Raw genomic sequence first — 25,571 nt, 5'->3', positions numbered from 1 at the left:
TTTTTGATGTATAATTCACAGAGAAACTCAGTGTCTTTCTTCAAATTGTGCACACTGGTGCTTCAAAGGAAATTGCATCCTTTATAAACTCAGATTGGAGAAACATGAAATTTTTATTTTATTTCATTTAGCTAGTTTAACTTTGGGGACATAGACTGTTTCTCCTATGTGTCGCATCACATTTTCCTTGTAGGTAGTCTTTGTGGCTAGCTAATTAAAAGAAAACTCAAAATCTTTAGCCTTCCCTGAACATGGAAGCTACAGTAACATCTAGCCTATCAAGAAATGTCCACAGGCACAGCAGTGGCACAAATGTTATGGAAATAGCCAGTTGCTTTCTGGTTGGATTTAAGTCCCATGCCATGAGATGAAACTCATGTTCAGTATAAGTAATGGAGGCCAAAATCATGGCTGGCCAGGTCATAGGCCCTAGGGGAAAACCTACTACAATTATTCTGCTGAAGGGACATAGTCATAAACCTTCCCCTAAGTTCTCATCTTATTGTTGATGGCTGATTTATCTGCTCAGAAAGCACTTTTATATGCAATCTGTTAGGGAACAGAGAGCCATTTCACTTGAGAAATGGCAGAATGGACAACTAGTGTATCTTTGAGTTCTTTTAGAGAGCGCTCCCTTCCCATCCCCAGTAGACGGTTACTAATACAGGCCCGCAACTGGTCAATGTGTGGGAAATAAAGTACTGTGGAGTTCTCAGTGCCAAATAGGACATTGGCATCATTCCCCTCACCCTAAGTCTCAGGCTCTAGTTTCACAGAATGGGGGTGGTGGGGCAGAAAGATGGTGAGAGCCAGAGGTAGTGGAAGACTGCAGCAACACAGTATCTGCTGGGCATGGCAGGCCCATTGTGCAGAGGGACTCACAGCAGCCATGACTGCAAACACAAGCCCAAGCTAGCCGTAATGTTGGTACGGATGAGGGGGGCTCAAGGAGCCCCATCCCTAGCTAAGGAGCCATTAGGAGTTGATGGCTGCTAAAGGATAGACAGTCACTTTTTATCAGGGATGTTGACCCTTAAGAAGCTATCCATTCTCTGCTATAGTATCCTACATCCATGAACATATAGGTAGCAGTAAGTGAACTTGCTTATTAAAAAATAGCACAAGAAGTTGGGAGAGAAAAATAGTGGAGGGTTAGTGGGAAAACTGGAGAAGAGGGAAGGAGTAGATTTGTTCAAAACACATTGTAGGTGTGTGTGTGTGAAATTATCAATTTAACAAAACCTTTTAGTGTAGCTTTCAAAGCAAAGTCTGTACTCAGCCAACCCTGTGTGCCTTGATTTTTTGCTAAGTATGCTTCTTGCCCCAGGAAGGCTGGTTTCACAACCTGATTTCAGGTTCCTCCATGCTCCAAAAGAAATTATCTACCCTAGGATCCTGAAGCACAAGAACCAGTTCATGGAGGAAACAGAATTTCCTACTCAAATATGTCATACTGGTATAATAAATGCCGCACTTTTTCTAGTTAAAACAAAGAGATATTTATGATTTAATGCTATATTCCAGTAAAATTCATTATTATGAATGTTCACATCCATGTGATAACACTCCACATGTTTTTGCCTCAGTGGAGTATGCATCCTGCGTATATATTCCAGCAACCATCAGTAGAGAGAAATTGCTAAGGAGCGCCTCTGAGTAACTTAGCACATTCATTCCTTTGGTCTGTGAGAAACTGTCAATCTCATTTGACAGTAGGAAATTTCTAACTTTTGGGGATTTTAATATTGTATCTTACTTTCGTAAGTTCACAGTCTCCTTTCCCTTCAAACACCATGAGCAAACGCAGTTTAGAGGAAAGGACTTATTTGGAATGTGCCCATGGTTGAGGGAAGTCGAGGCAGAAACCCAATCAGGAATGTGAAGTGGAAACCATGCTCGATTGCTACTTCCTTTACTGGCTTGCTCTCACGGACTCACGCTTAGCTGGCTCTATTATGCAGCCTTGGATCACCTACTCAGGGAATGATGCTGCCCACAGTGGGCTAGACAATTTACAATTTACAATCAAGCCCACCCCCCTCAAACGTGCTCCCTGGACAGTTCCTCAGTGGAGACTCCCTTTCTCAGGTGATTTCAGACTACCTCATGTTGGCAGTTAAAGCCAACTAGTATAGTTTGTGCTAGTCTTAAATTTCTTTAAAATGGAAACAATATGTTGAATTTTCACCAGAATCTAGTGTTACTGTGTGACTGACTGAAGTGAATAGAATAGACTTAGTGATTGATATAAGGCAAGCATATACCCAAGATTGTATGAGTGGTCATTGTAAGAGAATGTGTTTCTTTTTAACTGTCCTTTTCAAAGTGGCCATTGATACTTAGGGACTACAAGTCTTGATTTTGTGTGTTGTGTGTGTGTGTGTTGCGGGGGGCAGGGGAGGGGGAGTGTTGAGCTATTGACAGAAAACTCTGTAAGAGCATAGTGTGTGTAGACAGATAGTCTGGATTCCTGCACTAACTGCAGCTTCCTGCTGCCCCCCCCCCCAACCAGATGTCTAAACTTCTCTTTTCAGCAGGGAAAGGACCCTTGTCTATTGCGAACCCTACATACCTCAAATGAAACACGTGTAGACTCTCCAAGGTTAGAGTCTCACATAATCCCGTGATATTGGGTGGTGTCCAGTGTTGATGTGACTTACCCTCTCATCAGTGTACAAAAGCATGACAAGAGGCCCACAAAGGAGACTGGGCTAGAATAGAATGCTGTTGAATAACGTGATCTGTTTTTTTACAAACATTACCATTAGCCAGGCCCTGATGATACAGGCCTGCCTTCCCTGCTACTTAGGAGACCCAGGCAGGCAGATTCAAAGTTCAAGGCTGGACTAAGCTGCATAGTGAGTTCAAGGCCAGTCTGGGCAAGTTAGTGAGTCTATGTCTCAAAAAGTGAAAAACAAACAAAAAACTGTTTGGCTCAGTTAGTGGGTCAAGTGCTTACAAGGCAAGCTGGAGGCTCCGAGTCCAGATACCCAGAATGTATGTGGTGTCAGATAGAGTAGAACACATCTGCAGCCCCAGCACTCCTATGGGAAGATGGGAGACAGAGACAGAAGAATCCCTAGAAGCTTGGAGGTGGGGCTGCTAGCCTGGTAAACATAGCTGTGAACAACAGGCCTTGTTTCAAATAAAGTGGAAGGCATGATCTGACACTGACATGGAGATTGTCTGCTGGCTCCACACATGTGCTGTGGTGTGCATGCATACACAGACAGACAGACAGACAGACAGACAGACAGACAGACAGAGAATTTTTTCTTTTCTAAAGTAAAACAAAAACAAAACAAGTTTGGCCATGTAGTACAGTGATAGGGCACCAGACTAGCATATGTGAATCCCTGGGTTAAATACCCACTACTACAAAAACATGAAAACCCATACATTAGAATGAGTTAGTCTACTGAGTATTTTATTTTGCTGGGGTCCCAATAACCAATCTTTAAAGTTAAGTTTTCTGCATTCCATGAAAAGATATTATTGCAAAAATATATGAGTACATGTTAGCTACTCACACATTCTTTCCAGCTGGGCAGGAATCCCTTTTGGTACAAAAGATAGCACCGAGATTGTCTGCCTCACATAGGAGGGGCATCAGTGGTGTTGGGGAAATACTCCTGGCCTTAGGATGTTCACCTTGTATACTGCCCAGCAACTGGTTCAAAATCAGAAGGGCATTCTTCTGAAAGTCTGTCCTTGCCTTTTCCTTTGAGTCTCAAATCAGCATGTCCCTTAGTAAAGGTTTGTATGTTATCGTTTCATTCCAGTCGATGGTGACACAAGAGCCCATGCTGAAGGCTGCCTTGCCTCTCTTTGCCAGATTTACCATCAGCAATGGACTGCAGACCCAGCATGGGGTGTTTGAGATCACACTGGAGACTGTGGACAGAGCCTTGCCTGTGGTGTCTAGGAACAAAGGGCTGAGGCTGGCTGAAGGGGCCGTGGGTCTACTCTCTGCTGATCACCTTCAGCTGACTGACTCTGACACACCTCCAGCGAACCTAACCTTCCTTCTGGCCCAGCTCCCACGCCATGGGTACCTCTCCCTGAGGGGGAAAGTGCTTCGGCATAATTTTACTCAGCAAGATGTGGACAGCAGGGGTGTGTCCTATCAGCACTCAGGAGGCCGCTCCCAGGCAGACTGCTTTACTTTCCGGGCCACCGATGGGAAGAACCAAGGCTTTGTGGTGGATGGGAAAATCTGGAAAGAGCCTGTTTTCTTCACCATCCAGGCAAGTATGGCAGGCATATAGTTTGTGCCAGAGATGAGGAGGAGAGTTTGTGCCAGGAAGTGGTAGTTCCTTACTTCCATCCCCCCTGGCATTAAGAGTCAGGTTGCAGCAGACCAGGCTGTCAGGAAGACTGTGCAAGGGGCTGACCCCAACAACTGGTGAAGTGTGGGAAGGAGCAAAAACATGGGCCTTAGAGTCAGCAGGCTTAGGTTTGAATTTCTGTTTTACCGTTTATTGTCTGGGAAAACTAAAATGAACTCTTCAGCTCCTCCTGCCTTAGTTATAGTCCATGATCAAGGAAGCGTATAGAAGGCATCTGATTAGGGCCTTGCTTACAGTTTCAGAGGGCTAGTCCATGACCATCATGGGACGGAGCATGGCAACAGGAGGCATGGCACTTGAGCAGTAGCTGAGAGCTCACATCCTGATCCACAAGCCCAAGGTAGATAGAAAGAGACTGGGCCTGGCATGCACTTTTGAAACCTAAAAGCCTACCCCTTCAACAAAGCCATACCTCCTAATCCTCCCTAAACAGCCTACCAACTAGGGAGTTAGCGTTCAAACACGTGAGCCTATAGGGCCCTTCTCCTCCATACCCGCCATACCTCCTAGTCTTTGAAAAGTATGCCTGCAGAATTGTGGCATACAGAATAAAATTAAGTATCCAAGGCACTTGCACACTGCCTGAAACAGATCGAAGGTACATGCTAGACATTTGTAGCTACAACGATGCCATTAAGGACTCTGCTTAGTGAGGCATATCATCGTGTGGCACTTTAGAGATTTTCAAACAATCACGTAAGTGTGGGAACTTACAAGGCTGCATCAGTGTCACCCAGGCAATAATAGTAGCAGCAGCTACAAATATTTTTCTACCTTTAATTCTTAGACTGTGTCATGTACCTATAGAACACATCTTAATTATTTGCATTCCCCATGCCCCCCTTTTATCACCCTCCCCTGCCCGCTGAAACCATTCCCCAACAACCCCCCTCCAACACTTTCATATCTTTTTGTGTGCGTGTGAGCCACTGAATTTAATTAGTGTTGCTTTCATGAGCATGGGTAGGAGGTTATTCATTGGAGCATGGGGAACTTACTAACAGCTACACCACTGAAGAAAACGATGCTGTCTCTCCCCCAGCAACCATTAACTGCCAATGGGCCCATAGGGAGTAGTGGTGGTGTCTTGTGCTCCTTCCCCCACCAGTGATGAAGTGAACATGGGCACAGTCTTGTGCAGATAACCAGCTGCCTTGTGTTTTCGAGGGCTGTGACCCTGTCATGTCTAGATGTCTTTTTTTTTTTATATAGAATATCTCTTCCCCATCCTCTAGCTCTTACATGCTTCACAGCCAAAGGCTTTTTAAAATTGTTATCTAAAGAGCAGACCTACTTGGCATAAATCTCAGTTGATTTTCATAAACATTTTATGCGGTAAGCTTTATTGTCTACATTTTATACATAAAGAAACTGAATATCAGAAGCTAAATAATTTGATCAAAGACATCAAGTCTGTTTGATTCCAAATTCTGTGTCCTTCCTGTGGCTCCATACCGCCACATTTGTTGACGCTCAATGATTCTTGGAGGGCAGAGTGTTTTTCCTCTTCTAGTCAAAACACATCAAGTATGTTCTGGCTCTCAGAACTCTTAAATCTACTCTTCTTGGATGGAGTTCACCCTGTTCCACACACTTCAACCAACACCAACAAAGATGCGATCTTGTCTCTACTTCAGGATATTCTGACTAGTGAGATAATCATATTTTCTCCTTGCTCTTTAGCCTTTGTTAGGTTTCCCCAGAGAAATGTATGTCTGCACATGTTGTGAACAGTATCCATGTATCTGTGTAGACAGACCATACAGATTGATAGAGTGTGATAGAAAGTGTGGGTGTATGAAAGACAGAGAGGCACATAGGAGACATTAGTTATAGAATTGTCTCATGCTATTATGGGCCCAGACATGCTCAAGATATGTTGTGTAGGCAAGCCAATAGACTAACACTTGTAACTAAGGTGGTTCTGAAAGGAGTGGAGAGACAAAGCTGTTGTTTCTTTGGGGAACCCGGGTCTTTTCTCTTCAGGCTGGCAATGGTCTAGGTAAGGCAACAGTCTACATTACCAAATCCATGGAGTTAAATGTTGGCTGAAACACTCATCTGTAGACCACCTAGGTCTATGGCCTAGAACACTTGGCTCAGAATTGACCTTCGGAGTCTCTGGGTGTGGGTGATTCTTTGGCACTATGAAGGCTGAGGAAATGTAATGAGTTGCATATACCCAGGGAGATGGTGTTGATGTCACTGATATACAGTCACTGAGGTGTCTACCAAAAAATATCTTTCTGGATTTGTTTTCTGGAAATTTCTAAGAGCTACAAATTCTACATGCAGACCCAGCTGCTTCCTGTACTTCCAGAGATGGAAATGAGGGTGGAGTAGAGAGAATGTGCTAGAATTGAAACAGATCTCTGCAACAGAGTGCTCCTCTAAGAACAAAGCTATTCTAAGAGTCTCTTTACTCCCTGAAATTGTGGAAACTGTTTGCTGGGTATAGTAACTGCAAGATGTCCATTGCAGAAACAAACAAACAAACATTGTGTTAAACACTTACAGGGAAAGCCTAAGATTTTTGTCTGAGTATTTCCTTGACCCCCCCCCCAGTCCCTTAGAGCAAAGGGGTCCAGCAGCTTTTTATGAAGCAACAGGCTCTGCCAGCAATGTAGGAGAGAAGACAGCCTCAGTGTCCTGCTTCCAAGAGCTATTTTCGTCAAAGCAATACAGGATTTATTGATCACCTCATATATGCACTGGCCCATATATGTGACTCAAGCATAGACGAATGGGTTTTGTGTGGTTACATGAGCAACCAAGGGCAAAGCTCATGGATCTAAAAAGTAAAAATAAATAAGTAAACGAAGGATGTACTTGACCAGTAGCAGCAAGCACACTTGACCTCCATTCTGTATGAACTCACAAAGGCCTAAGATTGTGGAAATCTGTAGTTCTCCTGTGAAGGTGACAAGACTGTGTGGAGATCAAAGGACCTACCATTGTTTTCTATGGGACTAACCTGTCTGGGAGAATTTCCACTGAATTCAACTCCAGTTACCATAAGATAGACAGAGCCTTCCTTAAAAATAAAATGTCTTCCCCAGTAACATCTCATAACCTTCTGGTATACCAAGTCAAAGACCTGCTGTCATAGGAGCAAACTGTTTTAATATATCTGAGCACGCTGGTCTGGCCACAGGCACAACAGAGGACAGAGGTGACTGGAGTTTATATAGTGATACATTTTTTAAACCATTGACCACAACAGGCAGTTGTTAGTTTTGTAACACTTGGGTTTATAAGAAAAATATGACATCAAAAGTAAAAATAACAGCCCTACATTCAGCTGCCTCATGTTCCAGGGGATCCTAATATGGTTTTGTATAGTTTCCTTTTCCCTCTTCCACACTGCCATGGCTGGAGAGAGTCTCTCCCTAGGAGCTCATCAGGACATTCACACCTTACTCCCTGCCGAGCCCCAAAGTGCTGAAAGTCCCAGCATACAAATTTCAGATCCAAATCGATTAAGATTTTTTTTTAATAACCAAAATAAATCCAAAAAAACATAAATATACCTTTTTTGCATTCATATGTGTGTGGCATGTATAATGCATATTGTAAATGTGGAAGCATGTTTGTGTGCCCCTGTGTGCATGCATGCCCATCTGGTGGCTAGAGGCTAACTTGGGGTGTCTTCTTGGTCACCCTATTTTACAAAGGCAGGGTCTTTCTTGTTGAACATGGAGTTTACTGATTCAGCTAATCTGGCTAGCCAGCTTGCCCTAGGGATTCCATCTCTGCCACAGCCTTACCTGGCCATCCAGCACTCTCAAAAATCTAGTCCCGTTGCTGAGTCACCTGATCTTCAGCTTCAGTAAAACAATCCACAGTCTAAAGATAATTACTTATGGTTTTTGTCATAAATGTTTTCCCTTTTTCTATTCAACATTTTTGCCATTTAGACAAAGGCGTGTACAAAACAAAGCAAAAACAAAATGAAAGAAGGGAAGAAAGGAAGGAAGGAAAGGAAGGAAGGAAAGGAAGGAAGGAAGGAAGGAAGGAAAGAAAGAAAGAAAAAAAAAAGTGAGTTCCAAGACAACCAAGGCTACACAGAGAAACCCTGTCTTGAAAAACTCAAAATCAATAAAACAAGCAAACAAATACTGAAAAGGAGGCATGTAAAAAGTCTATGGCATTTGTAAATAGTTATGATTCTATTTATATAGTTCATTAAACACAGCAATTCTTTCTGTGATGCTATCACTGGATTTGCTATGTAATTCATGGATCAGTTTTAGCACATTCCACCTGCTTTTGTTATGGTTTAGACATCCTGCCGGGTGCTGGAGTGGGCATTGGGGTGGGAGATACAGTATTTCCCTTCATAAAACTAGTATTGTGTGGAGAATCAGACACCAGACAAACCATAAAGCTGGGTGAAGGTTTGTGGTGGAAACTAAGCCTCTACCTGAGTCTCTGTATTTGTTAGGACTGGTTGAACGAGACAGGCTTTAGCAGAAACCAACAGATGAAGACATCAGGTAATCTGTAAATTGAGGAGTTGCCATTGTTGAACTATGAGAGCCCTACATAGCATAGGGAGAGAAGTCCTTGAGCAGTGTCACCTTATGATTCAGGTGGACCAGCTGGACAAAGAGGCACCCCGGATCACACGCCTGCACTCCCCTTCTCAAGTGGGGCTCTTGAAAAATGGCTGTTACGGGATTTACATCACTTCCCATGTGCTGAAGGCGTCAGACCCAGACACGGAGGATGACCAGATCATCTTTAAGATTTTACACGGCCCATTGCATGGACGTCTAGAGAACACAACCACAGGTACCCTCCATCTTAATCCTTGCAATCCTCCTTTTAAACTACTGGCTGCTGGCAGGACTAGAGAGTAACTCAATTAAGTGCAGGCCCGTTTGGTGAGTGTTCTCCAGGACTTGCTGATAGATTCAGCTTCTAAACCAATATTGTTGCTAATGGGGATCTGAAGCAGCACCTTCTACATTCATCTTCATAAGGAGAAACAAATCCCCACCCACAGAACTCAACTGGTCACCATTTTGTTGTTATTTTTGTTTGTTTTTCATGTTGTTTTCTATCCAGAACACAGTGCCAAGGCCAGATTGATATTGAAGACTAATTTCTTTCTTCTACTATGAATCTTAAATGATATTGGCTCCTTTTTTAAAAAAATCTGTGTTTTTTTTTTCCTAATGGTTTCGCTACATTATATGTTATTTTTTCCTTCAGGAAGGCAATGGTCACAATACCTCATTAAATGGGATAGCACAGAGGTGACAGGTTTTATTCATTTCCTATTTTCTTTCTCTTTAGTACTGTAAGGCAAATATCTTTGAAGGAAAGCAAATTTAAAGATGAATTTGAGTTCACTGCATTTGAATTTTAATATAGCTGCAATAATGCCAATTTCTTTCTTTCTTTTTTTTGTAAATAGACTTTTGCTGTTTCGTTTTGAAACAATGTCTCATGTAGCCCTGGGTGGCCTCAATCTTGTTATGTAGCTGAGGATGATTTTGAACTTGTGATCATTCTCTTTCTACCTGTGTCACAATGTGGGATTTTAGGTGTGTTCCGTGCATGCTAGGCAAGCACTCTACCAACTGAGCCACATCTCCAGTCCTGAACTGTTCCTTAAAAGCTGTGTTTCAAAACAAAAGAGCTGTGTGATTTTATTAATTCTTAAGTGACTTTGATTCAGTGACCTGTGAGATTCATTTAGATTTTTGCTTGTAGGTGAATTAATCCGTGAGCAATTTAGCCAGAAGGACTTAAGGAGTAAGACCATTCTTTACATCATAAACACATCTTTGCAAGTGGATACAGATATCCTGGAGTTTCAGATCATGGACCCCACAGGGAACACTGCCACTCCTCAAAGGTGAATTCAATTATACACTGGTTCTACGTGTCATGTTTAAAATGGATCCCATTAAGAAAGTAAAACAATCTTTTCCAGATCAGACATAACAGTAAACTGGCAGACTATTTTATATGCTCATACAATTATTTTTTTCAGAAAAGATCGCTGTTGCATTATTTCTAGATGATGGAAAAGCCAGTAGCTTTCCAGATTATTAAGACACTAAAAGGTTAATCGAACCATATCTTTTATATCGTGCCTTTCTCACACTGAGAAGTTGCTGCCTGCGGGCTTTCAGGACTTGAGCTCAAAGCCCGTGTGTACATGCGGCAGCCAGAGGTCACTCTAGGACCGTGTTAGCCACCACTAGCTCCTGAACTATTGGGTGGGTGGCGGTGGGATGAACTAGGAAGGAGCAGCCAAATATATTCTCTTACAAAAAAAGAAAGAAAGAAAATATGCGGGTGCTTCTGCAAGTTGACAAGCCCTATAGGCAAGATGAAGGTAGTATAAACAAAGAGTAGACTTGAGATTTAAGGAGATACTGAGTGGTTTAAAGACATAAATATATGTATGTGATGTTGAATACTCAATACCGCAATATTAACGAGACTGGCAGAGCAGAGTGATTTCAGTGTCTGCACCTCCTTTCCAGATGCTTCTCGGGGATAGACCTTTAATAATTTACTGGCTGGCAGATGGTCAGAGTGAAGGCCCAGCCGTCCGTTTCTTGCTCTACATTAGTTTTCTTTATTCACTGCCTTTCCCAGACTTCTCTCTCCTTAGAGAGAGAAGTTACTCATTTCTTCTAAATCTTAAATTCACCATATCTGAAGCGTATAAAATAGCATAAACGAGCACCCCACCCACTATGCTCCCTCTATGATGAAATGTGGATGGGGGAAGAGAAATGTGATGAGGAAATGTCCTCAGTACAACTGCTTTTCTTCCCTCGTCCTGTAGTGTAGTTTCACTATTGGCCAGCAGAGGCTGCTATAGTCGTTGTTAGCAAAGACTGGCATCCTGTAGCTGAAATCTGTTCCGTCCCTGCCTCCACTGCCTGATCAAGGGCACTCCTTCACCCAGGTCTATAAACTGACCCAAGAGACTTTGGTCCTGTGGCTGCCACATGCCAGGCTCATAGCACCAGGACTTAGGAAACAGGTAAGAGCAAGGAAGACCGAGCTATAAACTAAAACAAATGCTCCCCACCCATTAGACTGCCTCTACCCAAGGGGACTGATTCCTGGGCACCACAGTCCTCGAGTGGATGGATAGCAATGATTTGCTTTTTCAAACAAATATCTCTGTTTTCATGAAAAAAAAATTAAACTTGGATTCTAAAAATATTCATGAATTGACTTCACTCAGCTTTATAGTCTTTTTAAAAATTATTCTACTCAAATGTATAGTATTGATCAGACTTGCTAGTGCAAACCTGTGGTCCCCCACATGCCAGCATGGTGTGGGTGACAGCATGTCCCCCCCAGCGGTGACACTAGGTTTCCTTGCACACATACCCTTTTTTTGCTTTATTATTGTCATGGACTTCGCTTCGTGAAGATGCTTTATGTCTTTAGGTAACCATGAAAGTTACTTTAAAAAGTCACAGCAGAATTTACTTCACGTTGGATAGCAGAGTTATCACTTCTCTGGAGGCTGTTTTGGATTGGCATCCCGGCTTCTGAAAGGATCACTTTTCACAAGCTCATGCTGGAGATGTTCCTATCACCTCGAAATGGCTAGAACCCGTGAAGAAAAAAATGCCTGCAGACTGCTAATACAAAAATAACTCAGATTTGGTTCCAACATGCTTTATGTTATTTTCTTTTGAGTGGGTGGGGAAGTAGAAATTGCTCAGCATTTATCTCAGCATTTGAGTGGAATAGTTGTGCCCAAGTAGATTTTTTCCCCCTGAAACTATTCACACATTTTTCTGATAACAAATAAAGGAAGGTGGCCCAACTCAGAGGTGAATGTTTAGGCCTGATCCTCTGAGCTTATTCCTTGGGTCTAACTCTCAAGAGTTGTCTTCCGACTTCTACAAAAGAATGGTAGCATTCTTGTGCCTGCACATACACACACACACACACACACACACACACACACACAGAGAGAGAGAGAGAGAGAGAGAGAGAGAGAGAGAGAGAGAGAGAGAGATTAAAAAAAGAAAAAAATCTAAATAGTGATTTGTCTTCACAAATCATAGGCGTTTGGAATTTCATTATTTTTAGCTCTATTTGATGTTATTCATTTAATCACCAAAACCATGTATAGTTGGGTCCCATCATATTCTAGGGTTTGCAGGCAAAGAAACAGGCACAGATCTGGAAGAGACTTCCATACTTATTATGCAGCTGCTTAGTGTGGGAACTGGGGTTCAGTCCTCATTGGCCCAGGTGGCCTGCCACTCTGCTCTGTCCCCCTTGCCCTTCCTTAATGCTGGCTTAGCCCTTCTTTCCCTGTAGGCATTACACATCTAAGTTATAAGGAAAAGGGAATATTTACCCATCAAGGACCTTAAGGTTTAACTGGGTTTTTGTGAAAATGTGAATAATTGCAACATTAGTATGGCCTCCATATCTAAAGCCCCTGGAATTATAGGATAGATAGTTGTCCTTTGGACATGAAGTGAAATGCATTTTGGTCCCACCAGTTAGTGATCGTTGACAACAGCTTTCTGACTTTTCCAATGGGGGAATACTAGAGTTACTTTAGTTAAACAAATAAGGTCCAACAACAGAAGAATCTTGTATTTGAGTTCTTAGCAGCCCTTACTGCTAGTGTTAACTCCCCTGAGTATTTATGTTAATTCCACTGACTGTTTGAAGAAGTTTCCTGAAATATTTGGTGGATTAAAGCCTGTCTCTAACTGGATATTGATTTTAGGGTGATTCACAAAGCTAACAGTCCATACGGTTATATTCACAATAAGCTAAAAGCTGTGTTTTGCTATTGTACTTTCCATGCATTATCAGTCTTGAAGGAAGGATAGATGGTCTATTTCATCAAACATAGGAAATTTTGTTGTGGGTGAGATTAATCAAGTTACTGGCAGCTGGCTAGTTGGTGAGTGTGTTTAATAATGTCACATCAAAATTCATCAAGCTGATCATGTGATTGGGAGTCTATGAGAAATGGCCCCCTGCGCAGCACATCTCACCTTAACAGGCTACAGGGAGACCTCTCTTCGCTTCCCCTCCCCCATCCAGGTTAGTGCAGCTGACAATTTGTCAAGGACCACATTTGGGAGACGCTGTCATAAACAGAAGCTACTTTATAGCACTTAACATCCATGGATGTTTGTCTCAAGACTTAGACTTGGCTAAGTGCCTAAATTCTAGGCGATGTGTTAGGTGCTTGAAACACAATCCTCCAAAGATAATAAGGAAATTAGACTCAAAGCATTGAAGTAATTCTCTCCAAGCCAGCGGAAGAGTGGCAGCTGGGTGTGAACCCTGACCACCAGGTCTCAGAAAGCTCATCTCTTATTGGTTCTGGCCTTGGCGTGACTCACTCACAAGCTTGTTCTCTTCTCTGGCTCAAGTTGCCTCTCCAAATGAAGTGCAGAAGCAAGGCCCACAGGGCCCACAGCACTCATTGAAAACATCTTTGTAGACCAGAAAATGAAGCCAACTTACACCAGTGTAATTTTCTTAGTACGTGTTCCATGTGGACGTCTTTATTGTGCCCTACCAAGCCCCCCCCCCAAAAAAGAAAAAGAATTAACTTCAAAAGAAAAGTTGGTCCCCATGGACCCTCCTGGTCCAGCGGCCCCTCCATAGCACTGCATCTTGTACTCTTCAGCAACTGCACCCAGCTGTTCTGTTAGAGTCCTGGCCTCAAAAGAGAAAAGTCAAAAGGGATGTAAAAGGAAAGGAATTTCTATCAGGCAAACTTTAAAACAGTTAAACAGCTTTTATGAAACACCTTGTAGGGGGAGAGGTTGAAGCCATTTGCTCACTAATGCCTGCACGGTGTCTCCAGCCCAGAGTTTGCACATTTATCCCCAGTCTAGAGCTAAGAAAAGCACAGAGGAAGGGAAAGAAAATGGCACTTATTAAGCACCCACTGTGTACAGGTGCTTTGCACACATTAACTAGTTTTGATTTTAATGGTTTGACGTGAGTGTGGTTATTCTCATTTTAAGATAATGAAATCTGAAGCCTAGAGAGACAGGGGAACTGACCGCGTTCCCACACTAATGAACAGCGGCAAGTGTGACTCGGAAGAGCTCGTTTTCTCCGCTCTCCCTGCTGCTCTCGGCTAACCGCTCCCCACTAACTGGGAAACACAGGTGTTCAGAGTCTGAGGTTATCAGGCTTAATAGCCCCGTCTCTGAACTGACAAACCTTAGATAGAATGCTTGGAAAAATACTTCTTAGCATATTTTTCTGAAGTCATACGCTACCTGATTATAAGTGAAGATCTAGTTGTAGGAATAATGACTTAATCATAATTTCAGCTTCTATGAGACCTTTTAACTGAGAAGCTCGCCATAGCTAATGAGCACTCCTGGAAGTTCATTTAACCCCTTTGATGTGTGACTTGTCTTTAGCATGCTTTGAGAAATGGGGAAACCGAGGCAGGGAGAGACCGAAGCACTCTTATTAACCTAGATTGATGTCCCAGATCCCAAACTAATGTTCTAACCCTGAGTGTTTCTTTCTGTTTATTGTTCCTTCATATGCATGAATCAAATAGCTACAAGATAAAATATCAAAAAGCATAGATTTAAAAAAAAAAAAGTGAAACAAGCCCTCTCAGCGTTGACACTGTCAGTGTGCAGGGAAACAGAATTCTTTGTCATAAGCCATAGCTGTCCTGTGCACAGCTGGTGAGTAGCATCCCTAGGCTCCACTCACTAAGTGCCTGGACCACCCTTCTGCCACTGCGACAGTCATCACCATCTCCAGATATGCCTGGTGTTGAGAACTGCAGTATGCTTCAGAGAGTAACATCGGTGCCTGGTTAATAAGCCACGCTTGGCTGCTAAATACCTCTATTGGTGCTGTCTTTTCTCTCTAACGAGGTCAGAAGAGTAGTCAAAGAGTACAGAGTAAGTCGAGGTGATAAAGGGCATGTGAGACTTTCCTGGCCCAGAATTATTTTCAAGGTGTATGAAAGAAGCTAACCCTGCTGGGAAAGAGCATTGCTGGCAGTCTCTCAGCTCAGGAAACAGCAACAGTATGATGGACAGGTAATCGTCCAGTACTCTGTGACACTGTGTGTCTTCCACACTCTGCAGTGAGTTGTCACACACAAGGAAGTAAAGGCTGTTCCCAAGGACAATGTGTTATACACGAAAACGTAAGTCAGGGTAAAGGCAATTGATGAAAATTAGACTTTGGCAAAGAATATGCAATGTCCATGAGATGTCCAAACACTTTTTCTTGTGTCTGACTGCTTCAAGTCACTGAATGGCAGAGGGACCAGAAGCCTCAGAACATGTGATCCAGTCTCATTGTCTTCTGTTTCCAAAAGTGGTTGTTGGTGGCCAAAATGTATTTCATTTAGAATCACCCCTCTGCTGTGCTGAGTGTCCAGTGTGGTGGCTCTCAGCTGAAGGTGTCTTTCTTCCCAGGGACACCTGCCAGTCTACAAATAGTTTTGATGGCTGGGAGCATGGGAAAGTGAGAAACAGTATCCACTGTGGAAAGATAGAAGGTGCAGCTAGACCTTCAGAGTCTAGGCTGCCTGGTGTGGTGGTGCATGCCTTTGATCCCAGCACTCGGAGGCAGAGCCAGGAGGATCTCTGTGAGCTTGAGGCCAGGATAGTCTACAGAGAGGGGAACTGACCGCGTTCCCACACTAATGAACAGCGGCAAGGTGTGACTCGGAAGAGCTCGTTTTCTCCGCTCTCCCTGCTGCTCTCGGGGGAGAGAGAGAGAGAGAGAGAGAGAGAGAGAGAGAGAGAGAGAGTTAGTTCCAGGATAGCCAGGGATGTTGCACAGAGAAACCCTGTCTTTAAAAAAGAAAGGAGGGAAGAAAGAAAGAAAGAAAGGAAGGAAGGAAGGAAGGAAGGAAGAAAGGAAGAAAGAAAGAAAGGAAGGAAGGAAGGAAGGAAGGAAGGAAGGAAGGAAGGAAGCCGTAACTCTAATGTCCACAGTGTAAGATGTAAAAGGCCCTGGCCTAGGGGCTCCTGCCAATCGGCTTGAGAAGTTCACCAGATGTGTTTCACACAGGGTACATTGCTAGCTTTCATGTCTTCCCAGAAGAGGGTCTATTAGATGTGAAGACATCTATCCAACCTTATCTATACAATATCTACATACACAGAACTTCCAGATTGTTCTTATAGATCCGGCATCTAAGTGTCTACCTAATACCAAACCTACAGTCATGTAGATTCTTGCAGAGAGACTTTGAAAGTGGTTGGCTACATCTTTTCTCTTTTTTTCCAGATATTTTTGTAGATTTTAAGATTAGAAGGAGCTTTGCAAATACATTACTGCAAAACAACTAAAATCACACTCAGTACATATTGCATATACCCTGAGGGTATAGGAGACTTTTCTTAAAGAATTTTTTTTTCTCTCAAAAGTATATAGCCTGGGTTAAGTTTCATGGCTTTCAATAGATTGTTTATAGTAAATAATTAAAGAAGATAGAAATAGAACATAACATTGTTTGATGACAGCCTTAACCTATAGGCATTAAACTAATCCAGACAATGCATCCAGAAAACACATATACGCACTCCCAAACACTAAGGCACTCTGTGCTCTGGAGTGAACTGTCCCCTAAATTGTCCCCTTCTTGATCTAGATCAGCAATCAAATTGCATTTAGTGTTAGTCCATGAGTCATGGGGGCCTGTACAGTGGTGCTGATTCCTGCTTACAATGGTTAGCATCAGCGATGCGTGGATCTGGAGAACTCAGCTTTGGAACTCACTTGACTCTCAGGAGTCAGCTCAAACCACTCCGCATATATGCATGTATCGGTTTCCCATTTATTCCTCTGCCCTCTCACTCAATCACTTTTTTGCTTTCTTGTTTTCCTGGGTCCTTTAGGAATTCTTTGCAACCTATCATTTCTACTGGCATTTGAATTGTCCTTATTGACTGTTATTTTATTACTTTTTCAGCATAGTTTTCTTTTATTTCTCGATCTATTTCATGCTAGACTTAAATTCTTTTGCATCAAATACCAGTAAGTGAACCAGTTATTTTTTAGTATAATGGTGCTTTTTAAGTCATTTTTATGAAATCCAGGATGTACTAACAGCATTTCATAATTATTGAATAAGCACATTATGTGTACAGTGTACATATCTTATCATGAGTCCCTATGTTCTCTATGCCATGGCATTACTCCAGCCCTGTCATCCTCAAGTAAGAACCAGTGTGGCTGCATTTATTTTGTGGGTGAAACTTGTATGATGTGACAGTGACCTGTGACCCTTCAAGGAGGATAAACTAGTTGTTGAAACTTCCTGACCTTAGTCTTCATATATATATGACACACATATATATATATGACAATTTCCATCAAGTGTCAGATTTATTCATTGTATATCAGAAGTATTCATGAATCACATTCAGCTGTATGTAGTTGGCCCCTTGTGTCCTAGGGATTTTCCAGATATAACCAATCATAATTCAAAATTATTTATTAAAGAATTACATCATATTGAACATGCACAGACCCTTCTCTTGTCATTAGTCTCTAAACAATATAGTAAATCAGCTATTTTCCCTGTACTGTAAGTCATCTAGAGATGAAGTAAGGTACAAAGAGGGATATGTGTGTGACGTGAATGTCTATCCATGTCAGCATGTGGGGTCCTTGACCCACTCTTTGGTGGACACTGAGGGATGACTGGGGGTGCACCCAAACTGCACGTTATGGTATCCCTTTCACAATCACAGAAAGAGAAGTGGGTGTTAGATACAAAGCATGTAGACACAAGCACATCCTGAGGATAACTTTCTGTTCAAGTGAGCCCAAGCTCAGAGACCTCCATAAAATGAATGGACTCTTGAGCTTCATGCCTGTAGGTTCCTTCCTTTCACACACTCTACCTAGTCACCAATGACTGGCGGACTTTTGGAAACCTTTTAATCTTACTTATTTCATTGCTATAATTCCTGACGCCTTCTCTGTTTCCTCACAAGGTCATTATAAGGATCAAATAAGATAATGCAAAAGTTAGTTATGAACAAACACTGCAAATGAGTGTGAGCAATTTCTGTCACTGGCATGGGTTAGCCAAACTCCTTTGCTGCCATGATGGAACTCAGTGCTCAGTCACCCATCTAGCTGACCATACTGAGGGGCATACATACAAGTACCTTATGGTCACCTTTTTCCTTTTCTTCATGCACAGCTTGGAGCTGAAGTGGTCTTATATTGAATGGTTCCAGACTGAATATGAGGTTTGTGAGGATGTGGGCTTATTGCCCTTGGAAGTTACCAGAAGGGGATATTCCGTGGAGTCAGCCTTTGTGGGCATAGAGGTAACAACTCTAAAATGTAAATTGTCAAGACAGTACTTAGTGTTGTTGGTTAGTTCCTTTGATGATTTTCATAGAAAAACTCAAGGAAACGAAACTACAGGAGTATCACTATATGCCAGAGCTCTCAAAGTTTGATTTCACAGAGAGATGTGCCCAGCTTAGTGAATCTGTATTAAACTCCACCTTGAAAGGTGTGTACAGCCTGTATGAGGTGACTAAAGCAAGTATCGGTCACCCATTGTCCCCTAAGAATGGAATAGGACCACTGTCTATGCCTCAATAGATAAGGTAAAACAGGTGACATAAACCTATCTTGAGATGTATCTGTGTCGTGCAGAAGTCAAAGGGCACTTTGGGACAGTCACCAGCTATGGAAAGAGTCTTCACTTTGTCTCTTCTCGACAGAGTTGTTGTCCTTTCCCTAGGCTGGAGCACAACCTGTGGCCTGTAGAGTTGAAGGAGTTTGAGAATGTCCTCTCAGAAAGGCTTGCAGGGCCAGTTTATACGCTTCAGTGGAGAACCAGAAAAGACTCTACAGAGTGTGATGGGATGAGCCTCTGGGTGAGAGAGCATCTCTGATAGTTGCAGTTTTAAGAGTTAAAAGTGCCTCAATTCCCTGTGGACCTAAACCTGACCACACCCAGACTCAATGTGTATCTTTCTAGTGGATATAGGTCTCTGTGTCCTGGCCCTGCTGGTGTTTTATCAACTAAGTAGAAAAGCTGGCATTTTCCGTAACTCCAGGGAAGGGCCATGGGAAAGAAGAGAATTAGCCTCGCGGAGCTTTTTACCAATCCCCTAGTCCTTCACAGGAAGTGTTGCATATTTGAGTGAAACATTTAGGTCTATGTTACCACTCACCTTGACATGCGAAAAGAACCTTCATGGGACCTTAGTCTACATAAGTTGTATGAACCTGACAGCTACGTGTGCAGGCCTTTGTTAAGTACAATCCCTGAGGCTTCGGGGGCAGCTCCACATAGCGTATAACCTGCCATTTTACATAAGCTCTTATGGCCTACTTGGCTGAGAAGAGAGAGAAGATACATTTTGCCCTGCGCTGTTTGCCCTCTGAATTGTCCCACTTACCCGACCTGCCTTTCCAAACGCCTTGATTCAGACATGCTTTTCTGACTTAGGATTCTGTAAACTCGGTGGTGGTAAATACCAGGCAATTGCATGTGTGAGAAACATGCAGACAAATGTAACTCCGGCATATGGTGGATGCAGGTGTACAATGGGCTGCCTTTTCCCAGCAAAAGCTGGTGCAGGGGGCGCCTTGGCATGGAAGACAAAGAGCAAATGGAAGCTGGGAGGTAATCCCTTCTTCCGCAAGATGTTTCTAGATAGAACCATTAACCTGTTAGCATCTTGCCTGAGACCACAGGAATGGGCATTTCAGAGCTTCAAGTAGTATACTCTGTTTCTTTCACTGTCTTGACCGTCTTCGTCATCTTAAAAATGTACAAAGCTAACAACTGCCTGTGATGTTCACCCATGGTCTCGTTTGATGACCTTTTCCAAACTCACCACAGGCATTTTTTGTTTTTAACTGACATGATGGCTTCCCTTCGGGGCCTAAGACCATCATTTCAGAATCCTAAACTTGCCTCTTTAGATTTTAGTCCTGGATCACAGACCCAGTGGAGCTTTAGAATGGGGTAGTTTCTCTTTTCACAGCTTGCATGACAAGGTCTCTAAGGCTGTGGGTCCTGAGTGAAGAGTGCCTTCACGTAGCTTCTTACCAGGTCTGTCCGGCCCACAAAGCTCTCATTCATGTTGGCACAGAGTGATGGTTTCATCCTAACAGGAAAACAATGCTTGGGACTTGTTTGGTTAATGTGGCCTAAGGGCTCTCAGTTCCATGGAGCTTGCAGGAACCCTCAGAGTTGGCTAACAGTACACAGGCTCTCAGGGCTGCCCACTTCTCTCCACCCCATCCTTTCTTCATTTTAAAACCAAAAGGGGTAATGGAATAAAACGGTGCTCGCAACAAAGAGAACAATAAGATTTTAAACTTCATTTTACTTTTCCCAATAACTGGATACTTTTAAAAGGAGAAGCAACCAGTTAACTTAAAATAAATAAAAGAGGCATACCATATAGCCTGGACCCAAAATGGTTTATTATCATTTTAAAATCTTGCCTAACATTAAAAACAGACTTGAGACCGTGAATTTAGTCTGGTATGGTGAGAGAATAAATGTTTCTCTAGTGTAGAATATTTACTTTTATTATTTAAATGACATTTTTTTTCCACTAAGGTCAACCAAGTGTCAGCTGTAGTTGGAAAAGATTTTATTGTCACGCCATCCAAACTGATCCAGTTTGACCCAGGTACGTTTTGTGTTTACAGTTTGTTCCATGTTCTATAAGCAGTCTGGAGACTGCTGGGAAGACAGGATATTATGCAATTTCAGCCAAGTGGAGGAAAATAAGGAAGCTGTACCACTCTATTCTCAATAGACAAGTTTGGCCTTAAGTTCTGCCCTGTTATTTTTTTTATTACAAGTGAATATTTATTGAAATAGAAAAAAGGTCATAGCAAATCATAAACATAAAAAAAATAAAAGGAAATATACAAAACAATCCAGAAAAATAAGGTAATTTAAATATTATTGTAATATAATGGTAAATTAATAACCACGTATTTTAGTAGAAAAATTTCAAATGTTATGATTATATAGGTTCCTACTGACCTAAATGATCTCTTTTGAAATAAGTTGGTATAAGGTGCTTTCAGGGCAAATTATCAATTAATCGAATAGCACTTTGACTGATATCTGTAGAAAAATTCACTAGGTACAAAATGTAAAATATGAAAGTGTGGCTTCTTCTCCTGAAGACATGCTATTGTGTGCAAAGCACAGACATAAAAATATTAGTCAATAGCATAAGCAATGGTTCTAGGTAAAGACAATGCTGAAAGACATCCTGGGGAGGCAGCATTCTAGTGGGCAGGAGGGGGAGGAAGAGGAGCAGAAGAGGAAGGCTGAAGCACAAATACAAAAGCACACTTCCCTGGGGAATCTGCCTTAAAACAGGGAGGCTGGACACTGTCCTTCCAGGCTCGCTCCTGTAGATGGGCCCATCTGCCTCCTTGCTCTGCATGGCTCTCCCGCATTCCCTGTGGTCTGTGAAGTACCTGGACCACTCATCTATGAACAAATGGGAAAGCATTAGAGAATGAGCCAGGACTTGTGGGTTTGTGCTGTGCTGCAGAGGTGTTTGGCACCACGACGACCATCTACTGAGTATATAAGCTCATTTGACATCAAGATGACGAATGTCATTGTCTCCACATTGACAGTCTTACTGTTAAGAATGTGGTTGTGCTGTTCACAACAAGAAGCAAAACATATGAAGATTATATTGTTTTTCCATAACGAAGTATCAGAAACTGCCTTGCAGTTTCAGAAGCTGTTTAGTTCTAGTCTGACATGTGTGTCTGTGAGGGAGAATCTAGCCTGTTCCTTTCTTTTGTGCTTTTTGTGGTTTGCTGGTCCTGGCTCCTGCTGTACCATCCTGGCCCTTGTCTTAACCTTCCCATGATGCTCTCCTTGTGGATAAATCCTCCCTTGTCATAAAGACACAAATGAGCTTAAGTTAAGAGCTCTGTTCCACAATGACCTCGTGCTAACTCACTACTCCTGCCATTACCCCATTTACAAATAGGGTCCCATTCCGAGGTCCTGGCAGTTAGGTTAAGAAGACCTCAAAATAAAAGCTTTGGAAGTTTACAACTGGGACTGTTAGCAGGAACAGTAAATTTGACTGTAGCAGCTCAGATACTGTGGTCAGCCTCCTTCTCGGGTTATTTAGCTTGCTAACTTGGATGAAGTGATTTTCTAGGCTGACCACATTATCACTGGCTGCTCCAAATCTGATGTTTATCCTCAGGCTTCTGCAGCTTCTTCTGCCCTCAGCTCTACAGTGAAAGGGTTAGTGTTTTTCTTGTCTTCATTCTTTAAAGGACTTATGTGAAAGTCCATCATTCTTAAAGCATGTCCTTTGTATTATCTGTAGCCATTTGTTGCAAGTTAGGTTTGCAGTACCCTCCCCCCCCCCACCCCACACACACTGTTTGGGTTGAGAGGAACTAGAATGTATCACACCAGGGGAGACTCAGAAATTCATCTCTTGGGAGTCCACTGCATAAGATAAATGCCTGTTTGTCTAGAAGAGTTTACATGCTCTTTTGATAGCTACTAATGACTGGGAGGGCGGGGGCAGCTCCAAATGGTCTTGGGATTTTAGGGATTGCTTATACACTGAAAAATAATATAAGCATATTTTATACAATTATTAAAAGACACATGCTTGATTGTTTGTGATTTTGGAATGTATTAAGCCAGAAATAATTTCTTATCATGAAGCCTTACTTTAGAGAATTAAAAATTGCCCACATCCACAGGTCCTGTAAATATTTACATACTTTCATATTGTGAACCCTTCCTCTTTTAGATGTTCCCTGCTCCATTCTTTCCCTTTTGCTGAGAGCAATCTATTTCTCTGGAAATACCAGCTTTCCTGATGCTAGAGAAACAGAACAGGCCATCCTGTGCATGGCTTCCTGTGTTGGAGAACTCTGCCTGGGATCGGGTGAAGGCTTGTCCTGTAGCACTTCACAAGATCTTGCAAACAGGAATCCTGAGAATGCTTCCTGCTGTTGTGACTAACCTGAAGTGTTTAAGTGCCTGTGCAAATACTCTAAAGCAAATGGGTGCTTTTCTTTAGCGCTTGGGTCGCTGAAGGATTTGATGCATTCTTAATCAAATCTTCATCATTCTGAAAAGTCAAAATGTTTTCCAAAGGAACAGCTCTCTAATGTGGCATTTTCTAAAAAATATTGAGAAAATGTCTCTCAACAGAGAAATCTGCTTTGTAGGAAAATATCCAGTAATCCACTTCCTCTATAAATCAGGGTATGTTTATAAGAAAGGAACCTCTTCTCAACCCCAGCACCTTTTGTTTTCTGGAAACAGGGCAGGGACAGTTCAAGCCACCTGAAGACCCAGGTGTTTCTCAGGGAATTAAGGAACACTTTGCACCTGCAAAGTGGAGAAAGCAGGGGACCAAACAACATGAAATTTCTACTCGAATCTCGTTAACCTGAGATGGTGACCCCCACACCTGGGAGGCTTGAATCAAATGTATGCTAACAAATCAGATGCTCTTAAAAAACTCAGAAGAAAGCTCTTTCAACTATTTGGTTCTGTTCCATAAGATGCAGCAAATACTTTTAAGGCCCTTTTGGGGTTTTTGTTGGTTGGCTGGTTGGTTTCTTTGAAAATGATACTATCGTTTTTGTAAAATAAATTTTCAAACAGGTAGACAACTGCTTGAGACTTGGAAATATGTTTCTGTGGATTGGATATTTTTAAAAATTGTACTTAACATTATGAGGCTTGATGGTCAGTTCTCTGATTATTAATAATTAGTATTCACAAACTGTCTTCATTGTCCACCCCTTTTTCTGTTCATTTCATTTCCATAGCTACCTCTAAAGCCCCTGAGTGTCCAGGTACCCAGCCTTCACATAGACACTCTCAAAATTGGTTTGCTAAAGCATTCACTTTCAGAATGTCCGTGAAGTCCTCCTTCATTAACCATTGTCTAAAGCCTGAATCTGGCCACCTGGTGTCCAGGGTTCTCTGTAGTGTGGCTACAGAATCAGCCTGCAGCCCATGGCCTCTTTTCCCCAGATGTGATGTCTCCATTCAGCTGATCTACCTTATACTGCTCTGATCTGATCCTCAACTTTGCTAAGATTGCTTCTTTCCCTAATCTGGGTATGTGGGGCCTAGCCTACAGGCATCTACTACACATGCTCCATTCTGTATGTTTTATCAGCTGACCACATATAGCTTTAAATAGTTATTTGACTTTCCTGTATATCTGTAGAAGGCTAGAGAAGTTCTACATACAACTATCCAGACAAGCACAAATCAAAGCATAATCAGGAAAACCATTCTGCCTGTACTGACTTAAAAACCTTTGATTTTTCTTGTCATTTTGTCTGGGACAGTCCTGTACTGACTTAAAAACCTTTGATTTTTCTTGTCATTTTGTCTGGGACAGTACAGTAGTAACATGGTGTTCATTATATTGGTATTAAAAACAATCTAGAGATGGTCTAAAGTTTACAAAGGCTATGTACAAGGGACTCGAGCATCTACTTCAGCTATTTCCATCCAATTGGAGTCCTGGAACAAATTCTCCTGGATACCCCAATACAACTGCATTTATTTTGTTTCCTCTAAGAAATTTCAAACTCCTTTAAGTCAAAGCTTGGCTAAAGCTGCTCTTTTGGTGTTCCCCATAGCTTCTAATGCAAAAGTAAGAACTTATGGATAAAAGATGCATTTTGGTGGACAGATTCATCCATCCATGAAATGGGAATTAATTCATATTTTATCTTAGATAGTTCAACTTCTGATTTTGCAAAGACTATAAAAAATTAATCTGAGAACACAGTTGATTGGCCATCAACTTATTCTGTTTACCAAAATTATTGCAGATGCCTCTATTTTCCCCCTCTAAAAGCAGCTGAATACAGAAGTGAACAATTTCAACTTTCCATTGAATGCCACAGGGGTTAATGAGACACCGATTCAGTCATAAAATATTATAAGACATACCTTCAAAAAGGTGGTTGTCAAGTGGATGGCAGAGTTAGAGATGTGTCAATCTGTAGGAAGAAAAGTCAATTCTCAGAAGAGGAGGCTAGGAAATAGTCCTTAACTACCTTATAGAGCTTTCTCCATAGGTACCCATAGTCAGGGGAGGCAGGCCAGACTTCAAACTTTGCTCTAGAGGCTAAACTGTCCTCTTACTGCCCTTTGTCCCCTCTAGCTGGTCCATCTCTACACACACCTTTCCTAAATAAACCCAGGAAGATGTTCTACAGTTC

General features: G+C 42.1%; 1 protein-coding gene across 1 annotated transcript in view; it reads left to right on the top strand.

Moving 5' to 3' along the window:
- Frem1 (FRAS1 related extracellular matrix 1) overlaps positions 1-25,571 on the top strand; it is a 143,388-nt gene that overhangs the window by 101,031 nt on the left and 16,786 nt on the right. The window contains exons 25-29 of the mRNA XM_051188116.1: positions 3,836-4,247; positions 8,942-9,143; positions 10,071-10,215; positions 18,529-18,658; positions 20,923-20,995. Of these exons, the coding sequence (XP_051044073.1) occupies positions 3,836-4,247; positions 8,942-9,143; positions 10,071-10,215; positions 18,529-18,658; positions 20,923-20,995 (962 nt within the window). The remainder of the gene's footprint in view (positions 1-3,835; positions 4,248-8,941; positions 9,144-10,070; positions 10,216-18,528; positions 18,659-20,922; positions 20,996-25,571) is intronic.

The sequence above is a fragment of the Phodopus roborovskii genome, unplaced genomic scaffold (assembly GCF_943737965.1).
Source record: "Phodopus roborovskii unplaced genomic scaffold, PHOROB, whole genome shotgun sequence".
NCBI lineage: Eukaryota > Metazoa > Chordata > Mammalia > Rodentia > Cricetidae > Phodopus > Phodopus roborovskii.
Note: the sequence above shows the minus strand (reverse complement) of the source record. Positions and strands in the feature narration are given on the sequence as shown.